This window comes from Equus quagga, chromosome 3 (assembly GCF_021613505.1).
Source record: "Equus quagga isolate Etosha38 chromosome 3, UCLA_HA_Equagga_1.0, whole genome shotgun sequence".
NCBI classification, from domain to species: Eukaryota; Metazoa; Chordata; class Mammalia; order Perissodactyla; family Equidae; genus Equus; species Equus quagga.
In genome coordinates this window covers 80,888,509-80,908,913 of record NC_060269.1, presented here as the reverse complement: position 1 = coordinate 80,908,913, position 20,405 = coordinate 80,888,509, and the positions used below count along the sequence as shown (strand labels likewise).

At 39.4% G+C, this 20,405-nt stretch overlaps 1 protein-coding gene across 1 annotated transcript in view; it reads left to right on the top strand.

The window, feature by feature from the left end:
* The window catches only part of GRID2 (glutamate ionotropic receptor delta type subunit 2), a 1,366,457-nt gene extending 1,355,518 nt beyond the window's left edge, over positions 1–10,939 (top strand). Inside the window, exons 15-16 of the mRNA XM_046657173.1 lie at positions 7,580–7,820; positions 10,517–10,939. Of these exons, the coding sequence (XP_046513129.1) occupies positions 7,580–7,820; positions 10,517–10,939 (664 nt within the window). The remainder of the gene's footprint in view (positions 1–7,579; positions 7,821–10,516) is intronic.
* The last annotated feature ends 9,466 nt before the right edge of the window (positions 10,940–20,405 follow it).

Here is a 20,405-nt window from a genome sequence, read left to right as displayed (position 1 = left end):
AACAGACTCTGATACTTTTTAATGATGTGACTTTGGCCGAGACATTTAAGCCCTCTGAACTTCAACATCTTGATCATTGGAAAGGGAACTTATTGACTTCGCAGAGGTTTTGCTGTGGGGTTCTAAAACAGGTCAGGAACCATAGCAGGCAGGCCTAATCTCGCTCGGGCTTGTTTTTGTAACTCCAAAGGCAGAGTTGAGCGGCTACAACAGGGACCATATGGCCCACAAAGTCTGAATTACTGACTATCTTGCCCTTAATACAAAAAGTTTGCTGACTCCTGGTCTAAAAGATGATATTTGTGAACTTATTTGAAATGTCATATTCACCTGTTTGATTTCAGGCAATCTTAGTGGATTGGATTTAAGCAACTGGTATTTGGCTCAATTATCTGGAGGAACTGGTTAAAAGTCCAGTTTAAACAAAGGAAATGGCTTCTCATAGTCTCCCTTAGGCTATTTGGTGTTACTGAGGTATTTGATGTGATCAATAAATCACATTTATTGATTTATTTGTTGGATCTAATACTACTAACTGGTCATTAAGAGATTTTTGCTTAAGAAAAAAATTGACTGATGCTTGATTCACAGGAATTTGATAGAATTTGTTTTTACAGCTCTGATGTTCAAATAGTGATATGAGAAATGCCCATCAGAGCGCCACTCCCCTTAGCTGAGAGCTAAACCTGAATCTTTGATGAGCGCTTTTGTTTCAATCCAAGTTTGCCTACGCTTTCCAAGACCAGAAGGAAAGAAATGATGAATGGATGAAAAATCTATTGACATGACATTTTTCTGCAAGTCTTCTGCATGCTATTATTAATTCTTTCTCAGTAACCATGGAGAGGAAAATCTTGTGAGAACCCAGCAAATGACTTTAAAAATGTGGGGTTTTGGGCCAAAATAGATCCACTCAGTGTGTCAAAAAATACTTTTTTTCATTTATTCCCAAATTTCTTTCTGAGTGATAAGTGACATTAAACATTAATAAGTGATGAGACTTTATCCCAAGTATCTTTTTAATTTTGGTTTCATAAAACTCATAAGTATGTAACAGATAAATTTTTTTGAGATCTTAAAATAATATACTTTCCTCCTCACCAATCCCTAGCTCCAAGTTGCTTTGATACTTCCAAGATGAAGAAATGCCTGAAGGTCTCAGATCACAGAGTATCTATTATTATGTAGCTAAAATTCCCTTTCAATCTGACAAGAAGTCTGAAAGCCTGGGGTGTGGGAAGGATATCAAGGAGAGAAAAGGAAAGCTGCACTTCTCTGGCCAGAGGATTCCAGCAGAGGGCAGAGGATGAGAGATGGGCAAATGGAGGGGCATTAGTTAGACTGAAATGCACACAAGAGTAAAGGGCCCAATGCTTCCCTTCCCATTAGGATCTCTGAGGGAGTTCCATGGGCTCTCCAGGCTCTGTACAACAGAGAAGACCTCAGATGGTTGAGAATCCAGAGCTGCATGGTCAGGAAAAAGCAAAGCTTCAATCTTCATTCCCAGGCCTCTCTTTCTCCCATGTGGTGTGAATGCTGAGTTAGAGTACGTGGACCATACTGGGGACCCTCCACAGTGAGTGACAAGACGACTCCAAAGTAGTGTCGGAAGGGATACAGAATAGTTAGAGGCTGGATGAACAACATGGCAGAGGCTGAGAAAGGTGTACAGCACCCCAATGGCCGGGTCAGCAGGGAGGTGCCCACCACCCCTAAAGTTGCTGAGCAGGACGTTAGTCAGCGTTAGCAGACTTAAAGCCTCTGCCGACTTTAGTCACCAATTCATGTCTAAGGACTGGACCCAGGCCCTTTGCACCTCAAAGGAGAGCGGCCAGAGCAAATCCGAGGACCAACAAGAGGCCAGCAGCTCCTTCCCCAAACACCAGCATAGGGGATATACTGCCGTCCTCCATAAATCCTGATGCCATCTTGGAAAAGAGCAAGGGAAACGGGCGGGAATCGGTAGGATTGAGTAATTCTCTGAAGTAAATTGAGCTAAAGCTAGAGACATGTTAAATTATTAGATCAGATTAAATTTTAAATCATATTGAGCTAATTTTAGTTCGGTTCCCATTGCTCCGTGGGCCCAGTCCTCATGAGGAAGACCAATTAAGTTATAGAGACAAGCTGCATTTTCTTTGCACACCCAAATTGTAGTATGAATAAATTTGCAATCACGCTACAATTATATTGTTTGGTTTAGAGGAAACATATTGATGAAAATTTTACTCAGAGTCTAACAAATCTCTGAAACTAAGAGAGAGAGCTCTCCTGGTTACACGTTCGAAGCTGTGTAGGTGGCCGTGGGAAAGGTGTGGGCAGGCAGACCTGAGTTCTGGCCCCAGCTCAGCCCTTTACTCTCTGTTAGTCATTGAAAAAATCATTTAATCTCTACAACAGTGCATCCCAACACATGTGTCTTAGATGATGTGCTGGGATATTACTAAAATATTGATCCTTCCAGCCCTCCAGACAGCCAAGGCAGGGCCTGCGGTGGCTGAGCCCTCGGCTTTTCACCTCTGGCTGCAAAGAGCCTCTGATTACCCCGGTGTGGTATATAAGTTGTGTTTTGTGTGTTGGATGTGACAATTTGGGGGAATTATCAATCTATGTGGTTCGGTTTCCTCATCCCTAGAATGGGTTGAGGGGAACGTGGAGAGAATAATGACGTTTCGCCTTTTCTATTCTAGTCGTTGATGCTTCTGTGAACATGGGGGGAAATCCAATGGCAACAGAGTCACAGGAGTTCCTACATACGTGGGCTGAAAAAAGAATTTCTGCACTTATTTTTTTAAAAATCTCCAATTACTGTAAATTCTGTCCCAGCAGAAACAACTAAAAAATCAGGCGTTGTTTTCCTCAGATAACGAGCATCTTTTTTTACAGCTCTGCAGGAATTTACCTAAGGATAAGAAAATTAACAAAATTAGAAAGGAACCTGGAGACCGCTCCAGGATTCAAAGGCAAAATCAAAGTTGCCTAGGCAGGATGAGAAATTTGCATCCATCTTTCAGCAACCTGTTTTGTTATAAATAAATTAATTTGAAAATCAGTTTCTAGAGTAGTGATTAAGGATGGTAAGTGATCAATAATTAGTGCAATTTTATCACACAAATGAGGCTGTTATCTTCAAAGTAAGTAAAAAGCTTTTCAAGATGAGCACCTCAAACCTGTTGAATATTTTTATTTGAATATGAAAGAAGGATCTTTCGCTTCCCTACTCCTTTCCCCTGAAATTTGCTCATTTACACCAATAAAGAATTTAATGCATTCGAGATTGATCTATTAGCCATCTTCAAGTTGAAGCTAGGTTTTATGGACTTCTAAGATGTTTCTGTTCAATGAGATTACAAATGTTTTAATACTTTCAGACTTTCGGAATCAATCGTTCCCTGATTCATCTGGGAATAAAACTCTCCATTAAGAAGTCTATACCAGAACAGGTCCAAAGAAAGGATGGTTGTCACACATACTGACAACAAATTCCAGCTTTTGAGTTGTGGTACCCTACTACATGCCAAGCAACCAGCAGGATGCTTTTATTTCTGGCGTCATTCATTCCCACCGCATTAACACTTAATTTTACTCTGCGGTAAAAATTGCAGGAATTCTTCTGACCACACTCCAAGAAGAGGTTTCACTCATCCAGTTGTTCATCACAGTCTAATATCCAACTTTGTTTCTAATAGTTTAAGTGTTCGCAGTGCCAGGTTTATACTTTACGCGTTTCAAACCCACTAGTTAACTCTGCTCTCTGTGAGCAAAGACTGCCATCTTGTGGAAATTGCACATATACCAAAAACATTCCATGGAACTGAAAATTTTCTTTGCACTTATTAAGAATTTTGCAACTAGATTCTTGCATTGTTACACACACACACACACACACACACACATATCAGTGTTGCTTATAATTTAAAGGAAAATCTTTCCTTTAAGTGTGATTTTTAAGTCTCATTTAAAGGTGCCGTGCTTTTGAACTTTTGAAAAGAAAATGTCTCCTCATTTATTGTAAGGATTCATCCCATTAGTCTTTAAGGCAGTGCATTAGATTTTGCTAAACTTTATCTAATCCTTATGTAGGAATTTGTTATATAATAAAAGGAGGCTGTAGTGTGACCTTTCTGATGGAATTTCCAGGAGCATTAGATTCTGTAGCAAGAATTTGTGGCAGAACTCTGGACTTAGAGAACGCTTTCATTTGCTTCCAACCTCTCTATCCCATGCCAGCCTGTAACCCTGCAGTCTGTTGTGAGCTTGACTGAGGGGTCCTGTGGCCCAACTGTTCTGTATATCCGAAAGATGGGGTCTCCCTGCAAAGGTTCAGGCCCCTGCGCTTGGTGAGATCAACCATCTAAAGAGATCTTCGTGGTGTGGTGATGCTTGAGGCACGTAGTGAAGTCTCTTCCCTTTTTCCCCTCAGGAACTCCTACCACTCAGCTTACTGAACGTAAAACTTCTACAATTAAATAAATTCCTTGGACTCAAGGCCCTTTACTCCTATTAGAATCAGAATTAGTGACATAGAATATGTATACTTCAATGATTATTTTTAAAAGCAAATTATGTATTTTCCAGGTGTAGAAATGATAAGGACACACTGTGAGTGAAACCAGGTACCACTGAGGAGAAAGAGGAGGCAATAACCAGTTTCTAAATGAATATGTGGATGAATGAAAGAATAAATTGACATAAATTGAGGGCAGTAAAAAGAAACAATTTGAGGGTTGCCCAGGCCATTCTGGCTGAATGTGAAGTTGTAGTTTAACGTAAATTTTGTACCCAAGGAAATGCCTGGCATGAAATCACTCTTTAAATATTTATTGAAAGGATAGATGAATAGGAGGAAATAAAATAGAAAATAGAATCAATGGTAAGAAAAAAGTAGAATCTAAGGGCGGGGTCCATTTACCCCAGACTGTTGAGCATATTCAGTCAATGAATGTGTGCCTGCTCTGTGTTAGGCAGTGTGGAAGATGGTGAGGACACGTTCTAGAAAGGGGAACGGGCAGTAATCAAGTAATTGCAAACAATTATAAATGCTACGTGCTAGGAAGGAAAACTCTTCTCCTTCCACAGACACTGACCAACATGGTGTGGCGGGAATGGGAGGGGGGAAATTGGGAGCTCATTTTGTGCCCAGATAAATTCTCATTAAGCAAATGCTGCTGTCATTTCCTTTTATTTCTACACCTACCGAGAAATTCCAATTTAAAAAGAACTGTGTTTTTTGAGATGACTAACTTTTCCTTCACGATATTCCGTGGGGCCCTGACTCCCTAGGTCTCTAGGTAAGCAAATACCTACAGGGGTTGCCAGCATCAACTGAATGCGATTCATGGATAGGCCGAGCCAGCAGCTCTGAGGCTGCGATCACAGACGCCCGTGGCACCTAACACAGGGCTGCAAACTCCCACAAGGAGTGCCCTTTGGGATCAAGGCACTAGTTCTCAAGTGCATTCCTCCACACTGTAGCTCCATGGGTTATTAATATATGTTATTGGGGGAGGAAAATGAGGAAGACAGGAATGGAAGTCAGATAAACTTGGGAAATGCTGAATTAAACAAAATCATACAAGTCTTCTCTTCTGCAGGTCTTCTTAGAGCCTTTCATAGGCTGAATTCTTTGTAAATTTTCATGAGAGTATTTCGCAAAGTTAATGCCCATAGGACCCTTTTCTTGCAGAAGCCCCCTAAGCACTAGTGTCCCATGGAATACACTTTTGGAAATTCAGGAAATGCAAATGACTTTGTCTGAGTTAGAGGCTGGAATAAGGGTGAAATGAAGCCATTAACATTCAGAATCATTTTAGTAAATCCAATTAATCAAATTAATTGACATTTTTGAGCAATACCCTGAAGCAACAGAAGCTTAGACAGATCTATTTCATAAGAAAGGAGAGGTCCAGGTTGTGCGGGAGGTTCCCAGAGTGTCAGCAAGGGGCGCTGGGCTGAGGCTGAGGGAGTCGCCTAAGGTAGCCGATACGGACTAGACCGGCTCTCCATCACAGGCCACAGGACTGGTCTAACTCTCGTCTAACTCAAGTTCAATGTTGCACACTGCCCACGTTATCATTGAGCTCGTTCTTATAGACACATGGATGAGATGAAACAGCCGGAAATGTAAAAACACATGAGGACACTGAGCAATTTACTCCTTCCAGGTAGGATTAGTTCTTCTCTCTAAAGTTTTAGGCAGTCTCTTCCCAAATAATCCAAGAGCCAGAGCAAGAGTACAAATGCGGGTCCACATATTCTAACTATGTAAAAATTCTAAGTCAAGCTAAATACTATTGGATAAAATATGTTCTATCCTCTTATCTTGACAAATACACCTTCAAGACCCCAGGAAGCCCAGGCTGAGTCTAATTTGTGACTAGGAGTCCTGCACCTGCCTTGGGCCCTCTCTCCTACCTCCAGCTCTGGCCTGCACGATGAAGAGTCTCCCACACAAAGGCGAGCACACCTGAGCTTGCACCTCGAGCCCTGTCCACACTCTCCAGACACCACCCTGTAGACCTCTGTGCACCCGCGGCAGTGAGACCTGCTCTCGGGAGGAAATACGGGGGAGCAGGCCTTCACGAGTCCCGGAGGAGCACTCTGAGCGGTTGGGCAGGAAATTCTAGGGCACTCTGAGGATGCTGAGTACTCTGGACAGGCTCTTGGCCTTGGCCCTGACCGTTCTTGCCCTGTGAGCAGGGGCACAGCTGGAGGAGGGCCAGAGCCCGGCAGGTCTGGGGTAGAGCCTAAAGAGTATTTGGAATTGAAAATAAAACCTCTATGAAAGTCACACTTAAAAAGCTGCAGTCTTTGCAGCTACCCCCAGATTCTGGGGGACAAAAAGAAGAAGAAAAAGAAGAAGAAGAAGGGTATTTCTTATTTGAATTTAACTACTTCTGAAGGCCTCTGGTCAACTTTTCCTCTTGTTCTCCAAGGTAAGATTATTTCCCCTTTGGCATTAAAAGGGAAACTAGATCAGTTGTGTGAAAAATCAAAAATGATGTATTTTATCAACTTCGAACTTGTCCCAAGGCTTTCTCCTGCACTGTGTTAAATAATAGAAGTCTTTCTAATTGAATTTCTTTGTGTGCAGCATATGCTGGGTGACATTATGCCAGCATCTTGCTCTAAGCAGCAAAACGTTCTTCATAAAAGCATTACGATCCGGAGCATCATTCTGCGTGTGGGGAAGGAAGACACAACTGTAGCAGCTTGAAACCACATAAAAACAGTGCCTCTGAAATGTAATTGTGAAAACACATTGCAACAAACCAGGGGGGGATATTTAAGATTACAGGATGAAACCAAAAACAAAGAGGAAAGAAGAGAGGGAGGGAAAGAGGCTCGGAGGAAGGAAGGGATGCCAGAAGGGAGGGAGGAAAGCACGGTGGCACACCTCTGTCTATAGGATCAAAGCAATAACGTCTTGAGTGTCCTAGTGTTCCTAGTGCAGGCTCATCTAGATATTCATTTCCCTGGACAGTCACCATCCTTCAGAGGTGGGGTTACAAATGGACGTGTTGTGGACTGAGGCAATAACTAGTGTGAAGTAACACATGGTTCTGTTCTTTACCCCAAGGATCCTGGAGCTTCAGCAGAACGGTGACATGGACATCCTGAAGCACAAATGGTGGCCGAAGAATGGCCAGTGTGACCTGTACTCCTCAGTTGACACAAAGCAGAAAGGAGGCGCCCTGGACATAAAGAGCTTTGCAGGGGTTTTTTGTATCCTGGCTGCTGGAATTGTCCTCTCCTGCTTTATAGCCATGCTGGAGACGTGGTGGAACAAGAGGAAAGGCTCCCGGGTCCCGTCAAAAGAGGTACTTGATTGAGAGCTTGGGCACTGTGTTGAGCCAACAAGCAGGCTGTATCCCAGGGAGGATAACCACAGGGAAGGAGAGCATGTGTTGGGGGTGGTCCTGGTTTCTTCTTTCCCTGAAGAGTGAACATAAATCTGTGAAACGTAAAAATCGGTAAGACCAATACCGATTTCCATTTTAGGGCATCCCAGATAAATGAAGAGGAGACTATACTGTTTGAAAGACTGACGATTTCCTGTGCTGTATGAGCTTTGAAATTCTCCCAAATCTCAGGATAGACTGTAATTCAATGAATTTTTAAAGGCTGTGATTCCCTTGACCAGTTCACAAAGATGCTTATCATCTCATTTCAATTAGTTGTTTAACTTATAGGTAAATAATTTGTATCTCTAAGAGTCAGCCTAAAAAATCCAATACTACAGTTAAATAATCAGAATTTTCTCTTCACCATAGAAGTGGCTGCTTCCCTCTATCGGCATGTAGACCTATAGAAGTGATGATATGTTTTTAGCTCTTTGATGGCTCGAAGCTTAACAAATCTACTCCATGGAATTCTCTAGAATTTGATTTTTCTCCTTGAGTCAGCTTAACTCCAGGGCCATATTAGAATTTTTCCAGAGATCTGAAAGAATAATTGCAGAGTTACACATAATTTCTCTTTTAAAGTGACATGTGCCTTATTTTCATCAAAAATTATGGGATTTATAAACTATCAGAGAAAATCTGAAGTTAAAATGAACTACTTGATTCACTTATCCTATTTCCACTGAACAGAAAAGGTGAAAATTTTTTAAATAAAAATTTAAAAAAAATTTTTAAATAAACCATATTCACCAAAGCTTCGCAAATTAAAATGGAAAACAATCCCAATTTGCTGAATGATTTGATTTGCTGGACAGTTTTAAAGAAGGACCATTCTAGACTTTCTGTAACTAGACAGGCTAACTGATGCCTAGAGCGAATCCTGAGAGGATCTGCTTTAATGCACAAATAAAAATGACTTCTCATTTGCATAAGGATTCTTGCATGTTAATGTATTCTTTCAAACAGATTGTTTTCCAAAGTTGTCTAAGGAGTCCTTTCTACCACCTTATATGCAAAATAGATTGGTACCATTTATAAGGAAAAGCTTGACTTAGTGAAGATAAATCTTAGCTTCCTACCTGTCTGAATAATCATACATTCTAAATTAGTGGAGTATGAACTAAAAATTAATCAGGTTTTATTGTAGTGTTTTCTTTGTGGAATAGGCTTCTGGTATCTCTATTGACACTGATTCAATGCAAAAGACCACAGTAATGCAAGATTATAGCCGAGACTTCATATTCTCGAAAATCTGGAAATTAAGGACTCCCCAAGCTCCTTATATTTTGAATTACTATATATGATATTAAATTCTTGCATTATTATATCTTTTGATGGATGACTATATTATAGTTTCTGTGGGAACCATAAAATTATATCTCTCAACCCTCTAAAGTCTCAGTGATAATATTGCATTAATGAGTATTTTTTATTGGATTTTGAAATGAGAAAGGAGAAGAAAAAACAGTGAGGTACATCAAAATATTTTTCACTGAGGAACACTATAATAGCACAATGAAAAAAATACATACTCCATTCTAATTTATGACACCTAATCCAGATCTTATGAACAAATATTTTCTCCTCTTATGATTAATAGGTATTTTTAAATCCTCATAAATTTAATTTATTGGACTTGGCTATAAATAACACTGATAAAAAGGGAAATTTTATTTCTTGCCAGTTTGATTTTTGAAATGTTGGGCTCTAATGCTCACTTTTAGTAAAAATCCTAAGGGATTGATAAAATGGTTTCAACTCCAGAAATCTGAGGTTTCACTTCCTTTTGCTTTATTAAGTATCTTCTTACTAAGACTCCATTAGCATAGCTCAAAGCATCTTTGATTTAGAGGCCATTTAGCATAAACCCAACCCTAAACTAAAGCTATCACTCACATGTCATGACTTGAAGGGGAGGGGTCTCTAAGGTCCCACTGACGTCACAGTATTGCCTCATTCCAGTACTAGACAACCGAGTGTTTGAAATCCCTCAACTGGGCATTGAGTCTCTTGTGTTGAATGTTGCTCTCTCTGAACAATCTCACATATCTCTAACCTAGGGAGAAATAACACTTTAACAGTCACTAACACTTTAGTGTGAACTAGCATATCAGCATATCATATCACTTTTCTCCAAGAATGGAAAGTTAAGGTTAGGAGCAAGTAGTGGAAAGGAGCAAAAAGCCAACTTGGAATGAGACACCCTGAAAAAGGAGGAAGCATGTGGAAAGAAGAGGTGGGGTGGGGGGACGAGCTGCTAAAACCATACTTTTTATTTGTGCAATTTTGCCTGGGTCTATCTGTGCTCCTGTGGCAGGCAATCACCCGCCTACTGCTTCCATATTTTGTAGTTGCATGTGGCGTATGCTCACTTTAGAACTTTGACTGCAAGAAAAATATTTATTATTGATAACCTTAGCATCATATTGGTACCCCCAGAACCCAGCACAGTGCCTGCCTCATATTAGGTGCTCGATGAATATTTGTTAAATGAATAAACCCCAAAGTTCAGTTAATTACATATCATGTTTGCTGAACTACTTTTTTTTTTTTTTTTTTACCATGGAAGCTAGTACTGATGAGAACCTTATCTTCTTTTTCTTCATCTCCAGGATGACAAGGAAATTGACCTGGAGCACCTCCATAGACGTGTAAATAGCTTGTGCACAGATGACGACAGCCCCCATAAACAGTTTTCCACCTCGTCAATTGACTTGACCCCTCTGGACATTGACACTTTGCCAACACGACAAGCCCTGGAGCAAATCAGTGATTTCAGGAACACTCATATTACCACAACCACCTTTATCCCAGAGCAGATCCAGACTCTTAGCCGCACACTATCAGCTAAAGCTGCCTCTGGTTTCGCTTTTGGCAACGTGCCTGAGCACCGAACTGGCCCTTTTAGGCACAGGGCACCTAATGGGGGCTTTTTCAGGAGTCCTATAAAAACAATGTCATCTATTCCTTATCAACCAACTCCTACCCTGGGGCTCAATCTGGGTAATGATCCAGACCGAGGCACCTCCATATGAGCAGCCAACAAAATCTCTTCACTGTTTCTTTCGTAGGACTCCCTTTGCAAGGAGCAACTGTAATATCGTGGGACTAACATGGATGTAACATTTTTTTTTTAAAGAATCAGGATGATTAGTAACAATTTCAGTTCGTTCTCCTCTCCTTCTTCCTCTTCTCTCTCCTCCATTTCTTGCTCTCTCTTTCCGTACATTTTCCTCCACTTTTTTTCATTACTCAACTTGTTCCCCCAGAATATAGTATACTAGGATCCTATTAGTCCGCTTTTCATATACTGTACTTCAAGTATAGGAAATGTGCACTGAGTACCCTAAAGGTATATGCAGGATTCATTTTACATAAAGGCCTCTTACGTAACATTTCTCTATTTTTGAAAATATAATTGCAATAACTTCAGTCTTTCTACATTCTTCTGCTGCATCCATACAATGCTCCACTGCTGTTGAGTGTCCTTTAACTGTGGACCAAAGGCAACCCCTGCAGTGTTTATAAAATAACTTAAAGACCGTTCAGGCCACATAATATGAGAATGCAATTTTGTAGGATTACAAAAAAGCCATTAATATGCCAGACAAGACTACAGTTAAAACTACTCTCGCACTGCAACAGTGCATATGACCTTTATGTGATTGTACAGTATTAAAGTTTTTTCTCATGTACAGTAAACTTTATCATATGGCAGAAGCCTCTATTGTGTTAAATAAATTAGTATCTCATATATATATATACATATATATGCACCTATATAATGTGTATATATATTAAAAGGCGGCCATTGCTATTGCAATTCATTTAATAAAGCTTTAGTTAAAAACGAAAAGTATTGTATACAGGAACTGTGTACAGCGCAGGGGGTCTTTTCAGTTAGAAAAGGCAGGTTGCTTTATTGTTATTCTGACTCGCGTTGTTTGCCGACAGAGAATATTTTATACTTTTGTTATTAAAACATCCAGGGCGGTTTAATATTTGTTCCTCGATGTAACTCATTTGAATAGGTTTTGCATTTGTTATTCGGCAGTGTATAAAGTTAACCTTGATAACTTTACTTTTAATTAATTATCTAAATGGAAAATGCTATTAGCTGAACCACGCCCACAACAGCACATAGAGCTCTGTTAAGAGTTTAAACGCAGATCATTGAAGGTTAATAAATTCTCTTCCGAAGCAGTAAGCCAATCGATACAACTGTAGCTGGGGAGCGGGGGGAGCCCGTAAGAAATATTGATGTGGCCTTAATTACCATCATACATTATCCTAAAGAAGAAAATATGATAACCGTGCTGGGCTCTCAACCAAACCCCCCTTTTTATTCAGTTCTGTTTGGAGGAGTTACGTATTTTTTACATTAGTGCCAAGTGTCTAGAAAGATGACAGCAAAAACGTGCCTCTTTGCGCACACCCTTTTCGAGTAGCATTCTTACCTGTTAGAAACGTAGAATGAACTTTGTTTGTAATCCTTAAATTAAAATGTGGTAAGTAGGAAGCAAGAACTTATCCTGTGTTTTCACGCAGCCATACACTTCTTTTAATCTAATTCATTCTGTGGCTAGGATTGATATAGGAATCGACCTATGTGATTTGCTTTAGGAGACATTAAAAGGTATATTCTTAAGGTATATTCTATTTTGATGCTAATTCTGTTCTGGGGAGCATCTTGTACTGTCACTGTTTTTGTACTAAATCTTCAAATATTGTCTACTGTGTAAGGCAGAAAAATTTCTTATCATGCAAAAACCATTTTGTTTCCAGGGTAACAAGTACCTAAGTGCATGCACAACTTGTTTTCCCTTGTAACATTCACGATCTCATTCATGACTCTGATTTTAAAACAAAAAATCTTTACCACAAGCTCTATAGGGACACACCAGATGTCACAGTGATTCGAGCTATCAACAAACTGTTAATCATGTACAATATTGAAAATAGGCCTATTTTGATGTATTGCCTATTATACAAATACACAAAACACTTTTTGGAGGCCTCAGTTATGAGTGGCAGAGCTTTCTGTGTATAATTTGTCTAAATAATTTGTCTAATAAAAATGTTTTCTAAACTTGCTCTCATACCATTGAAGTCTTAACTATCAAATTTGAAAATGCTTACTCTTTCACAGATCGGACTGAATTTTTCTAAAAGTTTATCTTGAGTTGATTAAAGCATAAAACACATTACGTTTTACTAGCAGAACTATGTGAAATGAGTGATCTCTAGAAACGATACTAAGTGATGTCCTAAACCGATGAAAGACTGCCTTTCTGCTCTTTGACACTATCTGAAACAATATATTTGTTTTTCTTCGTGGATGTCTCTGTGAACATTTTTTGGGAGAGATTTATCCTATTTCATGTAAACAATACAACCATTATAAGAATAGCAGGATGAGAGTTTGTTACATCAAAAAAAAAAAAGAAAATTAAAGGTAATTATTATATTTTGAATTTATGTATTAATTATTTCTTTGCTGTTAGGGAAATATTCATCATGCTGAATCTATTAATTTGAACTTGACTCCAGGATTATTTCTAATAGTGTTGTTTTCTGCATTTGAACAACAATATTTAATTCATCTACCATTTAACTCACTCAATGAATATATATCTGAAGATATATTCAATTTAGATTAAAATCTATGCTGTTCTAAAATTCCATTAAACATGATCTTTTAAATGTTGGCAGCAGGAGGAACTGTAGAGGTCGAGCTTATCTCTTTCGTCTTACAAATAAGGGGACATAAAATGCTAAGAGGCTGTGACTTGCCCAAATGTTTGACAATCTAAGATTAAAAACTAGGTCTTTTTTTTTTTAACTCGCCGTGCTTCGGCAGGTCCCGTGCTTGTCAACGCAGGACGGCTCGGGTACAATGCCTCCGCCAGTCCTCTCCCCACGCCTAGGCTGCAAATCTCTAGGACCCTTCCTTCCTCGTCTGGGGCCACAGAGAGCATCTGCTTCAACCGCTCTTTTTACAGATGGGAAAAGGAACACCCAGGGTACTTCCCCAAGGTCGGAGCTCCCGGCAGAGCTCAGGCCAGATCCTGCTTCTGTCTATTGCTCCTTCCTTTAGTCCCCTGTCTGCCTGGTTCACACCACTTACACCAATCTTGCCATTCCAAAACAACGCAAATCCCTTGTATCCACGTACTTTTACTCGACTCAGATGTCAAGTTTTTTCCTTTGGTGAGTCATTAAGAGAACTTGTTGTCACTTTCAACCACATCCGAACTTACGCACAGGTTTTGATTTAATCATACATTAGAAAATTGTAAGACCTCCTTTCTTCCTCATACATATCAAGCTACAGGCATCTGTCATTTTCTTAATTATGTTACTTTTCATCTCTTACTTTGGGATTGGTTGTCATTTGAATAAATACTTTAAAAAATAGACTTTGCTGAATGGTACTTTGCTTCATCAGTTAAAAAGAAAAAAAAGTGAGAAGGTCCATTCACCCTACATGATACCTTCTAAGCCACACAATTGGATGACAGATTATTAGTATTTTATAACCAGAACTTTGGAATGGTGAAACACATTCAGGATTATGAGTATAGCAAATAAGGCAGAGCTAAGAACTTTTGTACGGGTAAACAGAGGTTTATCCTTAAACATACAGCTCATGATAATTGATAAAATACAATGGGCTCATTAAAAATTGACTTCCTTCTAGAGTGCTTTTATTTCTAAAAACAAATCCTACTTCCAATCCTTGTGACCAGATATTAAATGGCTAGCAATTATGGCCACAGTTACCATTTTAACAAATTTGAGTAGACACTCTCTCATGAGGTAGCGTATATGAGCTCCCTTGGGTGGAAATGACTTATCTGACATTGAAAAATCAGGAAATAAAGCTTCTTAGATTTGATAGCTTTCATTCAATTCTATTAGTGTTTACCAAAAACCTATTATGTGAAAACCCCTGTGCTAAGCAGTTACTCATGGCATAAATGAATACAGATGTTTGGGAACGGGGGTGGAGATTTTCTACCCCCCAGCTCTTTCCTTGCCCCATATCAACATGCGAGATAGAGAGGCCACCTCACAGACCTGCTGAGGTGGCAAAATGAGTCAACCCAAACCAATCCTCTTTGGGCCTGAGCAGTCCAACTTACTGGAGCAATCCATGCTGGTAGTTCTCAAGGGCTAATTGAGTCTGTCTTCTTAGATTCAGATCACCTTCACAGAGAAGACTTGGAGATTTCCCAAGATGCCAGACCACAAGGCCAAATTTTCAGAAATGTGAAAATTATCGTAAGCCACAGGCAAACTAATATTTAACCGTTTCTTCTTATCAACACCTGCATACCATTCAGAGACTGATTCTGACCCTCAGGTGTCCACTTCGGAATGGAGCAGCCCACAATAACTCATTTTCTATCCCTGCAGGTCTAATCAATTGTGATAGAGCTCTACAGTGTTTCAAACAATTTACTCCAAAGGAACCAAACATAGTAAATCTGATTCAGGGCACTTTTCAACTTTTATAAACTTTTATTTACATGGCAACTAAGGCCCCTAGCCACCTTTCCTGTCATTTAAGACACAGGATACAGTGTGACCTCTGAGCCCTATGAATGCATAGTGTTTTACAGGCTGCCCACCATGACAGCAGCCTTCAACCCACACATACTTCCAGAAGAACAGAAACTTCATGGGTTTGCTCTATTTTATAGAGCTGCACAGAAGCATGGAACAGTTATTCCACACAATGATTCAGCCTACCAGGGGGATAGGAACAGACTGTAGGAGCAGTCTCTCTCTTACCTGAATTTCAAGTTTCTACTTTTTCAATAGTTTTCATTTGTTTCCATGTAATATTAGGAATAAAGTAAAAATTATTCAGATTTGAGAAATTGTCTTCGTTATCTAGAAGCTCTACCCTGACTTGCTATTACACACAATTTAGGACCAACCATCACCTTTTGACTAATTTTGCACATTTCCTTGAATTTCTTCAGAGTGGAGAAAAGAAATTGGCTGTGCTTTTGGACATGTGACTTTCCTCATGCTGTAGACATGCTTTCTAGCCTTTGTGAGGAATGAGGGCCTGGTTTCCTTTTGGAGAAACCCTATAGGTGCAGCTTGAGAATTGGCAGCAGATTTCAAAAGTCTCAAACTATCTGTGATGTGATAGAAATTCATAAAACTTTCAGGACATTAATTCTCGTTAATTAAAAACTAATTAAGCTTCATAACAGCTGCTTTAGAAGGAGAAGCATATGTCACAAAGTCAAAGAATGACACAACATCAGAACCAGAGAAGAGATGAAAAACATTACTTTTAATAAATATTTTGCCTGCCACAAGATTTGAAATATGAGTAGAAGGCAAACTTTAAGTTTTTAAGTTGCTATATTTTATTTTTAAACTGGTGGTAGTGAAAAGTTTTGGGAATTAACTAGCCTACCTCTGTGACTATTTTTAATCTTTAAAAGTTGGACATCAAATTACAGCTTGCTTTTTCACTACACAAAAGATTCATAGTAGGGGGCCTTTAAGAATCAGTTCTTCTAATGTGCAATAAAATAATATTTAATTTGCAAAAATTTAGGTTATATAAAACTTTTCTGGTTTTATAAAATAGCCACTTCCAGGAAGCAAGGGGCTCCTACATCTGTGTCACCCTAGACAAATCAGGAGCTGATAGTGAATATTGACGTCTTCTCCAGAATTATATTAAAGTTGGCTTTCAGATTATTACTAGCTCTCTATTGATATATGTTGACAAAAGTTGGCTGTAATATTTGTTTTTAGAAATAAAAACATACTAAAATTAAGTTGAAAATAGAGGTGTCACATGTGCAGCTCATCTAATTTGACTTTTTCACTCTAGAAATCATTACTCAATACCTAATATGCTCAAGTACTTCTGTAGGCAATGTTTAAAAAAGCTTTGAACATTAGTTGTTAGATGGATTATAAGTGTATCATATGTCTGTATTTGATAAATATCAAATACAGAATTTTCATTCACACATAATGTTTTTTAATGAGTACAATACCTCTTTCCAAAAGAACATATTAAAAATAAAAATTAAAAATAGCTAAGCAGTGCAGCAAGATATACACATACTTGGGACTCCCAGATTCAATTCTGCATGACTAAGCATTTTAAGACTTATTTCTCACTCACTCAGATTTCTCCATGGAAATATGGTAAAAATGACTGAGCAACACGTGTGCAAAACCACTTCTCACATGTGTAGCCCCCAAAGTTTTTGGTGTGTGCAATTAACGTGGTAAGTCTTATAATACAGTCCAATCACCAACAGTTAATATATTTTAATTAATTCTTTCTTCTTCATCATCATTAAATGAAGTTTTTAATTCTTACCCATAATAGTGATTTTATGTCTTTTGTTTTTAACTAGTATTAGTACTTGTAAATAAACTTTAGCAAGCCTGCAAAGAAAATATTAGGAACAAAATGATCACAGAAGATCAATCAGTCCATCGGCTAATACTGAGTACCTGTCATGAGCAAGGCACCCTACGGCAAAGGTTCCCTCCCTGGCACAAGGCACACTCCTGAGCCAGCAGTGGTTCCAGTGCTGAAGGATTGATGTCCTCACTTCCCAGGGTGGTAGATGGGCCCTGGGGCTAGAATTCTGCCCAAGAGCAGCTTTGTTCATTTACACTTGCAATTTCCTAAGAAAGTTTCCAATTTGGAGAAACAAAATATAAAGATCCGAGAGTTAAATAAAAACTCATGGTTTAGATAACATTGGGAGACAAGAATATAAATTATATCATGATGCAGAATATATTTAATTGTCAAATTAGCACTATAAGGAAACTATCCTATGAGAAGAGAGGAAGAACGAGGCTGTGTGGCTTGGGATGGTTTCATGGAATAAGTGGAAATTTACCCTAAGCATAGAGAATATGGAAGATCAGAAGAATGCAAAAGGACTTCCAAGTGGAGGCTACAGTACAGCCAAATGCACAAGGATGGGAAAGAATGTTTGTAGGAGCAGTAGACCACGGTGTCTAGAACATGGGTCTTATGTCAGGAAGCAGCAGGAAGTAAAGCTTGGGTGAGATTGTGGAAAGCCTGAAGGCTGGGCTTAAGAGATTACACTATATCCTGTTCTTTCATTCATTCATGTCTTCAACGTATGTTCACTGAGGTCCTACTATGTGCAAGACACTATTGTAGGTGTTGGGGATACACCAGTAAACAAGACAGAAATCTCTGCCCTCATGGAGTTTACAATCAACTGGAAGAGACAGACAATAAGCAGGGTAGATAAGTGAAGTACATAGTCTGTTAGATGATAAGTGCTGTAGAGAAGAACAAAGAGGATGAGTAAGAAGGCCAGAGTGAGAGTGGGGATTTGTTATTTTAAAAAAGGTGGCCAGGGGAGGCCTCACTGATAAATTGACATTTGACTGAAGCCTTAAAGAGAATGAGGGAGTTAGTCATGTTGCTATCTTGGGAAAGAACATTCCAGACTTTTGGAATAGTTAGCACAAAGGCTCTGAGGTGAGAGTGTGCTGGGCATGTTTGAAGAAGCAGGAAGACCAATGTGGCTAAACCAGAATAAGTGATGGGAGAGAGGGTCATAGAAGAACATCTCAGAAAGGTAACACAGGGCCCACCTCATAAGGCTTTATAGGATGTTGTGGGGATTTTGGCTTCTATTCTGCAAGAGTTGGGAAAGCGTTGGAGAGTTTTGAGCAAAGTGGAATGCCTGTTACTAGTTCCAATAGGTTGATTACAAAGCCAGCTATAAATCAATCTTTGGATCATAAGTGCTGCCACTTTCTCACCATCCCTTGGGCCTAAATATTTGCCACCATTTTGAGTGTTATGGGAGAGTGACGTGATGGTGCCAGTTGCTGGCCAGGCTTCCATTGGAATTTCAGCCCTTGAACCATCAAGAGAGATTAAAGCTGGCCTGGTGTTCACATAGGCTCACAACCATGGAATGTATGGAGAACTCCATCATGGGCAGTGGGGAGACCCTGAAGATTCTGACCAAAGGAGAAACACACTCTTAAAGAGATGGTTTAAAAAGATTATAGTGGTAGTAATTCTTAGAATGGAATGGAGAATGGACCAATTAACAGGCTCATGCAAAACAGCACAGGTATGGGCTGCACTTCTGTGGTAGCCCAGAAAAGGAAAGAAGATACAGATGGTAGATATATTTTGAAGGAAGAATCAAGAGAACTTGAAGATTAACTGAATATAAAGTGTAAAAGAGAAAAACAAGTCAAAGATGACTGATTTTTCAAATTCGGATACTAGAAAGAGGGAAATAATTTTTACCAGAAAGTGCTAAAATCAGAAGACTATCTGTTTTGTTAATCTTCATTTTTCCTAAGTTGAGGGGTTTAAGAAGAAGAAATCATAGAATGGAGAACTATTTCTTTTCCTTCATTATGACCTGGATGATGAAGGATTCTTAACACGCGGAGGGGAGCTGAGGATCATCTAGAGTCCCTGGTTTTTAAACTGTGCTCCCCATATTCCTGAGGGTTTTTCTCCAGACTTATGGGGGTGCTGTTATGCCAGAGGGAGGCCCCCTGGGCTTCAGTCAGAGCAGCTCTGCTTTGATCTCTTCATGTGTTCGACTTCCAGTAAAGATTTCCCTCACTCTCCGAAGAACACGTTACTGACAGGTGACCAAAACCTCAGCTCAGCTGTTTTCTGAGGCAGCCCATTACAGTATTCAACAATTCTAATTGTCTCATTGTTAGATTATTCTTCCTTACAGCTGGGCTTGGTGTGTTGAAAGTTGCTCCCTTTTGGTTCTTTGAAATGCTACAGAACAAGCATCATCCCTCTTTCCCACATGACATTTAGCATGTTTCCCAGACAGTGAATACCCAGAAGTGACCAAACTGTCCTGTGATACAGTGACAGTGACTCAAATCCTATAATTGGGGCTTGAAATAGACCCACCACCTCCAACATCCTAAGGAGAGAATGAGCTGGAGCAAAGTCCCCTTCCACCAGGCTCGCAAGAACAACCGTGGAGCAGCCATACCTGAATAGAAAACCAAAAAATGCTTCTAAATACAGACTTGTCTTATGAAAGGAACAAACTAAAATTAAGCCAAACATCACAAACACCTACTATGTGAAAGCCAGTACACTTGGCACTCTAAGTCATTCAAATACCTGTGGAACTGTGTTTGGTTCCCCATAGTCACTATGTGCTTTTAGTTCTGAGTCTATTTCAACTCGAGAGTTCAGAAAGCGTCCGCTAATACAGTTAAGAGTACTATAAGAGAATAAAAAGCTGGAGCTGAAATACTCATCAACACCAATCATGTCCTCTGAGAGTTTAAGAGGTGAGCTTCCACCAAGCACGCGCCATCAAAAACACTACTTGGATTTCATTCTGGATGTTTTCAGCCAGTTTCAATTCTCTCTCAACACTGAGGTCATGATGATGGTTCACTTTTAAGAGATCAAAGATGATTTCCCAATTCTAAGGAAAAAATGTCACATATCAA